At 38.9% G+C, this 12,351-nt stretch overlaps 1 protein-coding gene and 1 long non-coding RNA gene across 3 annotated transcripts; one reads left to right on the plus strand and one right to left on the minus strand.

The window, feature by feature from the left end:
- Positions 1–305: 305 nt before the first annotated feature.
- samtor (S-adenosylmethionine sensor upstream of mTORC1) lies at positions 306–6,913 on the minus strand. 2 transcript variants are annotated; one of them, XM_008311702.3, is made up of 5 exons: positions 6,648–6,913; positions 4,437–4,578; positions 3,871–3,999; positions 3,389–3,503; positions 306–2,719 (listed from the first exon to the last, which is right to left on the minus strand). In XM_008311702.3, the coding sequence occupies exons 1-5, from the start codon at positions 6,805–6,807 to the stop codon at positions 2,093–2,095; spliced, it is 1,173 nt and encodes a 390-aa protein (XP_008309924.1). In that variant the 5' UTR covers positions 6,808–6,913; the 3' UTR covers positions 306–2,092. The 2 variants fall into 2 exon arrangements, with proteins under 2 accessions (XP_008309924.1, XP_008309925.1); XM_008311703.3 differs by lacking the exon at positions 6,648–6,913 and adding an exon at positions 4,728–5,295.
- A 132-nt stretch (positions 6,914–7,045) lies between these two features.
- On the plus strand, positions 7,046–8,398 carry LOC112487077 (uncharacterized). Its single transcript, XR_003049804.1, has 2 exons — positions 7,046–7,241; positions 7,719–8,398. It is a non-coding gene; the product is annotated as an uncharacterized LOC112487077 (long non-coding RNA).
- The last annotated feature ends 3,953 nt before the right edge of the window (positions 8,399–12,351 follow it).

A 12,351-nucleotide genomic window follows, 5' to 3' on the forward strand; every position in this document is an offset into this window, starting at 1 on the left:
GCACTGACAATGAAGTTAAATATTATGTAATCTAATATAAATTTGCATGTCCTGTAAAGAATGCCCCTCTAATGAGTTGTAAGGTGTAGGGGTCTCATGTAATAAAATCACCCAAAAAAATAAGAAAAAACACACCAGAGACACTTTACTAAGCAAGTATACAAAACAGTTCATGTGTACATTGTTACAGATCATCTTCATTTCATCATGCTGATAAGAGTTACTCAGTGTTGTCAGTGCCATGTCATTTTCTGCCGTCATGTTGCATTTACCCAAAAAAAAAAGAAAAAACACACCAGAGACACTTTACACTGACATTCATTTATAAAAGAGTAATACAACAGTACTACGAGAACACATTGTTCTGCATTATTGAAAATGTCGATATTGGAGATGAACATGCAAATCTGCCAAAAGAAATACTGGAAGACAAAAAAAAATACCCATCAGTCGAAAACATCCTTTTTCAGAGCTTGAATATGAAATCGCACCGTTATTTTCTATTTCAACCAAAGAGAGATGTGCACTGATAAGAAAGAAATAGAAGAATGGCAACAACATACAGTGTCGAGTTTTTACATGTACCATAAATACAACAAAGATACTGCTGTGTATACGATGAGGCCAAATAATCTTGATTATTATTTCAAGTTATGAAAATCTGTTTGGGCTGTAAATGTTAAGTAAAGAAGGCACATTAGACCAACTGTTATTACATTATGGGCTCATTCTGTTGGATGAAAAGAAGTTGTTTTTTCAAATAGGAAAATAATGACGTTGTGTGACACCCTTTGGGATCAATGATAAAGTGCCACAGGCAAAAAATACATTGAGTAAATTCACTCCTTCATTCACACTATTAAACAAACAGACAAAGTCGATCACATCCACACATGCCACCTGTTCATGAACAGGCAGAAACATACACAAACGTTTCACCTGGTAGTGTCTTTAGCTAAAACCTGCTCATAAAGAATACAGTAAGTTCAGACCTTTGCTCACTATTGCTAAAATCTACAGTATCTCACCTGTGTCAGAAGTTCCATAAGACAAGAGTCTTTTAGTGCAAATTTCTTCAGTCAAAAATGCTTTCTTCAGAAAACTATCTGAATATTTTGGTGGCAGAGTGCTTAATGATATTTGTCGGCGTGTCAAAAGAATAATAGTTACTTTGATATGCGTCACTTATTAGCGCTGTTGAACTCTCTGTGTGAGGACACTAAATATTTTGAAAATCTGAGATGATGATTTGTAGTTTTATCTGTCAGGACGATAAGACTGAAATATCTGCTTTGAAACACTCGTACCTTGTTACACGATGAGTAAACACAGTTACAATTTCACATTAGTAAACCTAGTAATACTCCTACTGTACGGTTCTGAAAATGTTTAAAATGCTACAAATACAGCTTTCTTGTAAAAGATCCACAAATCGCAAGATGCCAAGTTAAAAATGGCATTGCCACACTTTGCACTAGACGACATCAATGTGATTGTTGAGATTATGTTGATTTCAAAAAACTATTTACTTCATTTCTATTCTAGAAAAAGCTAAATGCACAAAGAATTTTCAGTTTAGCTGCATGACTGTGACAGAAGCAAGCGATTCAAGTCCAGTCAGTCCATCTCAGTCTCTCCAGTGCAATCAAACCTCTGTCAGGCGGCTCGGGTTGCTGCGTTTGGCATTTATACTTATCCATCAGCCTGCCACACTAGCTTATTCAAATAGAGACTGAGTACAGAATGTAGACAAGCTGAGTTTTGTTTCTAAGAGCTTGGGGTGGAAAAAAGGGAGCGGGGGGAGGGAGGGGGTGTTCATTTTCCAACACTTAAAAAAAGCTAACTATTTATCAAAATATATCCATCTCTGTTAATGCGCAATCTTGTTTATCTGTCTGTATTTTCAAATGTGTGTGTTTTTAAGGAAGTAATTTGTAAACGTCTCTTCAGCTTCTGTGCAAACTGCATCATAGGAGAGGGAGGTGAAGGTAGAGAAGAATGCAGCAGATTAAATTTAGCAGCGCAGCAGTTGAAGGGTACATCATGGTTCTGGGCTGGAGTGCTGTGTACAGGTGGAGCTGGTTGTTTTAGCCTAGCTCTGAAGCAAGATAGGGTCCTCCAGCTCATGGAAGCCAGGCACCGAGCTGCTCTGGCTCTCTCCAGAATCGGAATCATAGGGAGTGTCGGGCAGCTCAGTGAAGCTGCAAGCCAGCTGGTCATCCTCAAATTCCGAGCGCACCGGCACGTCGATGCAGTCTTCCTCCTCGATGGAGTGGAAGTCCTGAGGGATGTAGAGCATTTCGGGGTAGTTGCGAGACACCAGGTCACTGGTGGTGGCAAGAGACACCTTCCGGAAGGCGATGAGATGCATGTGGGAATATTTGATGTATTTATATCGCTTAAAGCCCAACGACTCCACTGCGACCCGCCAGCTGCGCATCATGAGTGCATGACGGTTTTGATGCGAGGAGTCGGGCGTGATGATGAGCAGCAGGCCGTGCAGCTCCAGCAGCTCATGAGCCTTCTTGCAACAGATCCAGCGCTGGTATGGTGAAGGGAAGTAGGAGAGGAGCAGTGAGAAGACCACCACGTGGAACAGCTGCGCAGGCAGGGCATCGATGGGATTGTGGAGCTGGCGGAGAAAGGCCTCCACGGCATCATCTGCCAGTTGGACAGGCCGCTGGAGCTGCAAGTTGAGGAAGTCACACTTGTACACGGTCTGGAAGAGGTAGAAAGCATCCGTTACTGTGCAAATCTGACTGTAGCTGTTGTTTTGACAATCTGTTTCTGCATGAGAAGAACATTTATAATATTTCTAAACAACTAGCTTCATTCTGTTTACTGACATTTAAGTTACAGGTAAGAGCAGTGTCATTTTACACACAATTCTGTTAATTCAATGCAAATAATCTATTAATATATTTTTTGTTGTATTTAAAACTACAGTAAATTGCTCCATGAAGATGTCATATCGCAAGACAGAGCATTTATTTTATTTTACAACTGTTTTTTGGAACTTGTACAACTACTGTTTACAAGTTGCTCTTATACAGTATGTGTAATAAACTATTTTCCTATTGCCAAAGACCGGAGAGGGGTTGTGTGTCTGCAATCCTAAACATTTCTGCACTATTAGTTAGAGTCTGGAGCCTTGCAAATGATTTTATTTGTTATGCAAACTTTTCCCTTTTCTACATATTGCAAAATACTTTTGCAAATGGAGAGCACGCTTTTTCAGTGAAAGGTTTCTTGTCTGAACACACTCACCACAAAGAAATTTACATAAAATGTGTCATATATTTGACATCATGCACAAGTCGAGGTAAAAAGCTATGATTTAAACTTTCCAGTGAGTGAAAAGGTAACAGAATAACAAAAACAGTCATACCTCAACCGCAGGAACAATGTCGATACCCACTGTAAGAAATTCATCAAACTTCAGGAAAGGGTTGAAGCAGCTTCCTACGTCAAGGAGACGCATTTTCCCCAGATGTGAGACTGAACTGTAACATAAATGTGAATGGATCAGTGACACACCCAACTTTTTAGTTTGTGTTCTGCAGACACAAAACTAACTCTTAAGTTTTAAGTTCCCTCCAACCTAATAATATATAAAGTTATAAAGTTGAGATGGTTTGGCACTTAATCCTTTTTAGTGTTGTACTAGTTGTTACAGTGTGTCCTTATATGCACTACATGTTGTCCATTTTATTAAAGTCAGTGATAATGATGTCATTGCAACAACAGTACTACAGTATAGTTAAACAACAGGTTAAGAATGCAGTAAAGACTATTCTTCACTGTCTTTTTTATTTCAGTGTTTACACAGCTGTATTGCAGGTGTAGACAAATGTTAACAGTATACCACACCTTGGGGTAGTGCTGTGTGGTAGGGAATTTGCCGGTGCCACAGTTATTGCCATGGCAATCTTGGAGCTTTTCTCGTCTTTTTCCAACATTCTTTTCATCCCGCCGTTCAAAAAATATTCTTGACAAACACTGTGGAAATTGAAGTGAATCGTGAGTTACAGCCTTAATTAGACTGACAGTCTGTTCGAGTGGATTTACAGCACCAATGAAAAGCACTTTTCTCCTCAGCAACACAGATAAGGGAGTTGTTGAAATAGCACACAAACATCTCATTAACGGTATTGTTAAATGTGCTGAGTCACAACTGTCTTTTTCAATTACATTCTGCAGATGTTACACTTTTTGTGAACCTCTGCAGTATGTCAAATCACAATAATATTAATTTAATAGTATGCCTGAGGTGATGAGGTCACAGCCAACATCATTTATACCAAAATATTGTAAAACTTTTTTTTTTAACACTACTGTTGAATGCTTTTTCATCTGGGGTGAATCTGGTCCTACAGCCATGTCTCCATTACAATAGATATGACGGCAGGGAAATATATTTGAAGACACAATCATACCTACGACACCACTCGATGCGTCCCTCTCCCTCGCTGTTTTTGGCCCAGTGGTTGTCAGCCAAATTCTTCATGGCCAGTGCATACTCACTCAGTGTTTGTTCATCTTCACAGTGTTCTCGCCAGATCTTATCAAAGTCGCCCACTGAAAGGGGAAAAAGTGAAATTAGGACAAAACAACCTATCAAATCTGTCTTCACAAATGAAAAGGAAAGAAGTCGGTCCTTCAAATTTAACACACGTTCCTAGAATCACAGACCTGTCCTAATACTTTACCAACTATTCACAACTTACTTGCCAGATGCGGTAATCCAGCTCTTCAGCAGTTTTACTCTTTAACTCTGGAAAAAGCTGTTGCTGTTTACCGTCTAAACTAATCAGATTGCTTGTGAAAAAAAAAAGAACCCCAGTCAGGCATTTCTCTGAAATAATTGTATCCACAAAAACAGCCACATTGTTGCAGCTGCTTAAAAAAATACATAGCCTCTGGAGCAGAAAGATCCCATGATGACAGCAAACAAAAAAACTCTCAATCAGAAAACAAGGGCAGTGGAGTTAGATAGGCGATGTGAAAGCACAACTGTTCTGAGTCAATGCCAAGCCTACCAGATCATGCTTTACTTATTAACCAATCATGAGGTCTGCTCACAGGTTGACTTCTCTGCTGCTGTCAACTAATAGACAAAAGGAGTTATACTCATGTTTATAGCACCCTCTATAGGGATCTGTGTACCAACACTAACTAAAATGTCTGTAAAGCCTACGTTAAAATGGTTAGGACTTTTCTTTTTTTACATTTTCTGCATAGGTTGAAAAAGGTCAAATGTCATGCTGCTCTCCTGCCGATAGGTTTTACACCAAACATGAATTCTGCCTTTTATTCCTTACTGTACAGCCCACATTGGAACTGTCCCTTGATATGGAAGAAAGGGGAGACTGCAGCATCACAAAGCCTCTGTGTACATCAAGAATTTATTAAATGCCAGCGCGACTGAGCATCAGTGTGAACGACGGTCTTTAACTCCCATGTTCCAGACTTCTACCATCCCCACAGTCTGAGCCATAAAATTGACATGTTTTCAAAGGGGTTTTCCAAACTTCCTCTTCTGTTTCATCCAGGTTAAGTTGTAGAAAGCCTTTTAAAACATGTTGGATCTTTTTCAGTGCAGTTTTATTTAAAGAGATGGAAAGTAATATTAGCTCATAACTGTAGCTTAATCCATTAGGGTTGTTACAATATAATCTAAGCCTTTTTAAAAGGACTCATTGCATCTGCTATTAAGTCAGCGTACTTATTTCAATGGAATAATACCTCTTAAAAGTATATGTACGTGGCACATATATCAATCAAGTGATTTTATAAACAGTGTAAATTAAATGATCAGATATAAATTAAAACCTCACCAAGCAAAAACCACAGATGTTATTTGGTAATGCTTCACAAAACCTGAACACTAATAAGAATCTGTGTCTTTTGATTGCATCAACTGACTAACTTTTTTTTAGGAACTTGCTAATTTTCATACTGTGTCTAGTTCTGCTTTTCAATATGTAAAGTAATACAGTTGTTCATAAGAAAAAGTCAGCAGAGCTATTTCTGGTGCAGATGTACCTTGGAAATCAAAACCCATGGGGATGTAAAATGTAATATTTTGAAAAGTCTGTTTGTGTTAGGCCAATGGAAAATGAAGCTACTTCCTTAACTGTCTATAATTGTTTAAATAGACCTGCTTAGGGTGTTAAAGTAACACTGACTTTTTTTCTGTTACAATTTTTTTTAGCTATACAAATACCTGCTATATGATGTGATCCTTCTTTAACTGTCAAGATTCTAGTGCAAGTTTGTTTAGTCCTCAGTTCCAACATTTATTGACAATAGAGAGGCAATAGCAAGGCAGGCAGTGTCAATAAACAGGCTCGGTTGGAGTCGGCCATTAAGCTATAAAAGTCTATCTTGCCACTTCTCTGGTTTAGAACACCAGATAACACATGTTTACAGCAAAACGCAAAATGACACCGGAACAACAGCATTTGCAAAGGCTTTAAAGGCCTCATTGATGAATGCCATTTACTTCCCACTGCTGTTTCCAGGTTCGGGGGTTATAAGAAGTGATTCACTGACACAATTAGAACGTATAGAGTATTTTTGTGAGCTAACACGGAGGGTTTTCCGTAGGACACTGGGCCACACAGGGGCCCACAGAGGCAACTTACCCTCTCTGTATTTCCTGCGCAGTTTTCTGTGGACGTTCTTCACGACGCCAGACAACTTCTCCTGCTCCCTTTTGAGCGGAGTTTCCTCCGGTATTGGCACGTAAAACGGCTCCGACAGGTTTTCTGATTCTCCGGTCTCGACATTGTCCCTGTAGTCCATAGCACCGCGAGGCAGACGATGCCTCCGCCAGACGATCCCCCCTTTGCAAAGCAGCAACCTGACCGGCGAACTGGTGCACTGCCTAATAACACGGCCGCTGATTGGCGGAAACTGACAGGCATGTAGCGCAACTGACAAGTTGTTAACCAATCATACTTCAAAACACGTACCTGAGCGTGCGCATAATGGTGCGTTTATGTGCACTTGTAAAAATTTTGGGAAATGTACGATGTGACTTTTGTAACATTTGGTGGTGTAGTTAAAGTAACATTTTGTTCCCTCAAATATCAATGACTATTTGAGTCGAACTTAAGCATGTGTTCTTTAGTTATTAAACTACCTAAGCTATTTAGTTGGTCCAATGAGGGGCATTGTAAAAGCATGGTGACTGATGTAAATCACATGTAGAATCGATTCAGACGTAACTCTTTCAGGTGAGTTTTCGCTCTGTAGAGCACCTGTATGTCTTAACATCAGCTTTCTGCATAAATTAGATGTACAATTACACCCTTAAAATTGGGTTATTATTCAAGTTGATAGCATTTAATTTACACGATGTCGAAGCTAACTTGCAGCTTTTGTCTTAAGTAACTTTACTATAGGTAATCTGGGCCAAAATGTACTAACCTTGGGCTATGTAATGCAGTTGTTTCCTGTTTGTTTGCTTAAGTCCTAATTGTTATGTTAAACATGGTGGACACTGATAAAGTAATTTATTGCCTTGATAATTTCGAGAGGATACATCTTAACACTATTTCTGCACTGTACTTGACCTCATCTTTATATTGATTTGTCTTCACTATTGGCTTGTAAAGTGAGCGAGTATGAAACGTCAATGGTTAGCATCTTTATAATTTTTTTTAACTCTACTCTACTGTGTGACTTTTCAAGAATGTTAATGTAATTTATAGGCATCTAAAAATGGCGTTCTGGCAGAAGGGAGAGTGGTAATCCTAGTGGCAGACTGCCCTGGAATTCCCTGGTGAGTACAATACTGCAGCTGTTTTAAAACGAAAACAGTGCTGAAAGCCAAAGTTCAAACAGTGAACAGGGACTACGTGCTGTAGCACAAGTGGTTTGTCTAAACTCTGTATTTACTCTGTTGGAGACAGATGTGTGTTTTACTTATACACTGTAACCAAATCATTTTGCTTGACTTAATAAAGTAAACTGCTGTTAATGGCCATGATTTGTACACACACCCCTTAACATATACCCCTCAAAAATACTTTTATAACAGAGAATGAAACAAGATAAACAATTCCTCACAATTCAGCTTTTATTCTTGAAGGGTTTTTTGTTAATTTCTGTTGACTTTTCGGCTATACCTTAAACAAACTGCACATGGCTTCTTAATATTATTAGAAAAGGTTATACGTGTTCCTTAGTCATAATGTTTTAAGTGATAAGTGGTGAGAAGTGATTTGATTAGAATGTAAGTGAAAACAATCTGACTGAGAACCAGCTTTTTTTGTTGGTGTATTTATTCAGGTGGGGTGAGTGCAGATCTTGAGTAGAACATATTCAGAATTACATTCCTGGATTCTTTAGGTTGAATTATAAGTCCTCACAAAACATGTTCTTTTTTTTTAGATTATAAGTCCCCACAAAACATGTTCTTTTTTAAAAAAAAAAAAAAAAAGATACTACACAGGGGAGATCAAATCTTTGCAAGATCTTGAAGTTGCTGGCACATGGTAGCATGATTCCACACCATGTCGTGCAACCACTATTCTCCATAGATGTATTTAATATTTTCACTAAGTTGTGTTTATATTAAACTGTGATTTTCAACCCCTTTAATAAAAAGAAAAATCCTAGACATTTAAACTATATTGGTAAAATCCCACTCAGGGTAGTTAACGCTTCTTCACTGGTGGTGTCTCTTTTTGGCAGCAAAGCCAAACCAATGATATCAAGTAAAGTCCAAAACAGGCGAGAAAATCATAGTGATACGCAACAACTACAAACACAAATACCAGTGTACTGTATAACAAAGTTTTTGAAATATTGCTCCACGAAAATGTCTCTTTCCACCATGTAACAGGTTTGTTGTTGCTCTCAGGTCCATCAGGTTGGATCTCTGTTGTGTTTGTGTTTTCAATATTGTCCTGAAGACAGTTGTGTTGTGGTTCTTCATCCAGAGACTCTTTTATGGAAGGCATGGGCACCGGCAGCTGTTTCTTTCTGCTTATGGAGCCCCTCTTTCCTGAACTTTGACCTGTCGCTTTGTCTTTGGTGGCCTGTGAGCCTGCATGAACAGCTCTCAGACAGCGCATGTATAGCTCCACCTCATCGTCTGAATCTGATTCTGCTGATTCACTGTCGTGGCTCACCTGGTCACTTTCAGGTTCATCTCGTAAAAAGCATGAATCTGGCTCTAGAGCATATGAGACAACCTGGTCTTGTGAACAATCACTCATGACAGTCTTGTTGTTTTGAAAATCTGCCTCTTTGTGAACAACAATTTCAGGTAGAATGTGTGCAGCTTCATCCACCCCATGTCTGTCTTTAAAACCTGTATCCTCTGTACTGGTCACCTGAGTATGAACAACATCTTCAACTATATCTGGAGTCAAATCTAACCTCTGTTTAGAATGTTTCTCGTCTTGTACAACGTCTTCTGTCGTCCTCCAGTTTGATTCTAAAGCTACTGTTTCCGTTTTTACTTCATCAACATCAAACCCATATATCAAATTTGGATTGTCGTTTTTAATCTTTTCCACAGGTTTTTCTTGATTCTTCTTAAGTCCAGAAAAGGCGTCCCCGTTGTCCAAATGTATTTCTACCTCTTTCTCTTTTCCTGCTGCCTCCATCGCTTGAACACCACTTATTCTAACTATGACGTCTTGCATTTCTGATTGTTCAGTGAGTATCTGTTCTTTGTTTTGCTCAGATTTCTTCTCTACCTCCTCATTCTCATCAACTTGTTTTTTGACTGTGGCTGCTTTTTCAGTCTTTGCAGCTTGGATATGTTCTTCTTCCTTCTCAGTACCTTGTGCAGCAGCAATCATCATGCTAAATGTTTCATTTCTGACCCTTTCTTTATATTCTAATACCACCGCAACTTCTGCTGAACTATATTTGACTTCTGCTGCCGTGGTCTTCTCAGGTCCTTCCGCTGGTTTCTTGTTTTCCTTTTCTGTTGCTACATCACTCTCTGCATTCTCCACCTGCACTCTTTGGTAAATTTCAGATCTTAATGAATCTGAACTTTTCTCACAATCTGTTACTATTGTCTCCTCTTCCTCTTCGACCATTGTTTCCCAGTTTTTAACACATGAATCTTCTAAAACAAGATCTTCCTGCACTGACATTTCTAATCTTGGTTCATGTATTAACGTGTCGTTTTCTTTCATCTTTTCAATCGTGTCACTATCACATGTTACTTGTGTGTTAGCTATTAAACCAGCTGCTTTTTTACTAACTATATCTGGGCACTGGATTTCATCCTCATTCATCTCATTTATTTCTTGCACACTGTTATTTTGTTTGTGAGCGTCTTGACAAGTCACAGGTGACAAGAACTCTGTTGATTCTTTGGCAGCAGAATTTTGAATCTGTTTTGTATTAAAATCATATAAAGGTTCGAAATGAGTATCCACCTCTGGAGATGCATTAGTGTTAGATTTTGTCTTGTTTTCACATATGTCAGCATCTGCATTTGACTCATTTTGTCCAAAGATGCTGGTTTTTGTGTATGACTCAGAAGTAATATCATTTTGCTGACACAGAGAGAATTGTGTCGTTATGCTGGCCATGGCCTTTGGAGAATCACTTTGTGTAACAGCATTATTTTCATCAGTTCCAGTTAGTGAGTGAAAAAGCAGGCTGTGGTCTTGTAACTCCTCACTAGGTATTTGGGATTCTCTATTTACAGATAGAGGTATTGGACCTTCAGGTGTGTTCTTACTTTCCTGGTTTGACTTTTCCATGATATTCTCTGCCATCAAACTCTCACTTTTCTGTTCCTTCACTTTTTTATATTCAGCGTTTGTTGAGTAATTTTTTTCTGGGCTAATATGACTTTGTGTTAAATCTGGAGCAAGTTTTGAAGTCTGAAAAGGATCCTTCCAGTCAGCAAATCTTTGACTTTCACTTCCTACTTTGCCAAACATCTGATTATACAGTGGAGCCACCACAGTTCCAAATGTGCCGTTGTTCTGACCAGAGAGGCTTTCATTGATCCCTGTTGAAATAGCACCATCGACAGATTCAGCTGCAGGGTTGTTCCTTACATCGTGATGGGTGTCCTGCCTCTGAGTTTCCTCCTCAGCTCTGGAGATGGAGCTGGTAACATTTTGGCCTTCTGTAGTTGGATGTAATGGGTTGTCTGAGATTTCTGTATCAGCCAATCCAGCAGAGGCCAAGTCAGCTTGTGTTGGGATCTCAGCTTTCTCCGGCCAGTTATGAGTCATGTTGTGACTTGCTTGTAAATTGCCATGTAGAATACCGGCGGGGGATTTGAGGCACGTTTCCAAGGCGTTACAAAGATCTGACGTGCTGCTGTCCTCAGAATATGACGGCACCCCTTCTACGTTTACTTGCTCTGCTGCTCGTTTCGCCTCTGGAGTAGATTCATCTCTTTCAGTGTCACTCTCTCCGCATTTTCTCCTAGCAAAATGGTCCCTCACCCGAGCCATTCGTGCTGCTTTTCTGGCACTTCGTTGGCTGCTGAATCGTCTACTTTCGCCCTGTCCATTAAACAAGCAATGCTGTCAATTTCTCAATAGTCCCATAATGTCAGTAAGATGTGTTTGGCTGTATTAAGGTACTAAAATAGTCAACAGGTAGATGTTTGGCTGCACAGCATGTTGTTTCACGTGAACACTTTCTCTCTTTTTTTTTTTTGTACTTACCACTAATTTTGTCCCACCTTTCAGAGATGTTTCTGACCGACCTTCAGTGGTCTTCTTGGCTCCAGTTGTGTTCACTTCCTCTTCAAGGTTTAGTGTTACTGCAGAAGAGAAGTCCACTTTTAGGTTACATCACTTTAAAGTTCTTCTCTTTCATTTTAATGTACATGTACTGGAGGACTTTATTTTTGTGACCTGCAGGATTGTTTTCCTGTGAAGATGCTTCCTCTGCTGAAATGCTTTCCTCAGAGGAGTAGTTTTGACTGTAAATACATCAAATGATGATTGGTTGCAATACAATACCTTTTCAGTTGTCTTTAGCCACAGTCCTATTATAAATGTGTTTGTTTTTAATAAATACAAATATATTTTAATCAATTTGATTTGGACAGTAAAATAACCTTCATATAAATGGGGTTGATTGAATGGAAAATTAAATATTAACCAATAAACCATTTTTATGTAGCTAACACTAAATAAATATTAAAACAAACACGAGTTTGTCTGGAACCAATATATCTGGGAAAATGGCAAGTAGTCTAGAACTACATTATATTTAGTGAGTTGGTGCAAAAAAAAAGACAAAAAAAAAAAACATTACCTGATGCTCTTAAGGCAGCTTTTCTTGTTCACATTGTCCTTTTTTAGTACATCTTTAATCCTCTGGTGACAGAACAATATTTAATTT

This window comes from Cynoglossus semilaevis, chromosome 6 (genome assembly GCF_000523025.1).
Source record: "Cynoglossus semilaevis isolate Cse_v1.0 chromosome 6, Cse_v1.0, whole genome shotgun sequence".
Lineage (NCBI taxonomy): Eukaryota > Metazoa > Chordata > Actinopteri > Pleuronectiformes > Cynoglossidae > Cynoglossus > Cynoglossus semilaevis.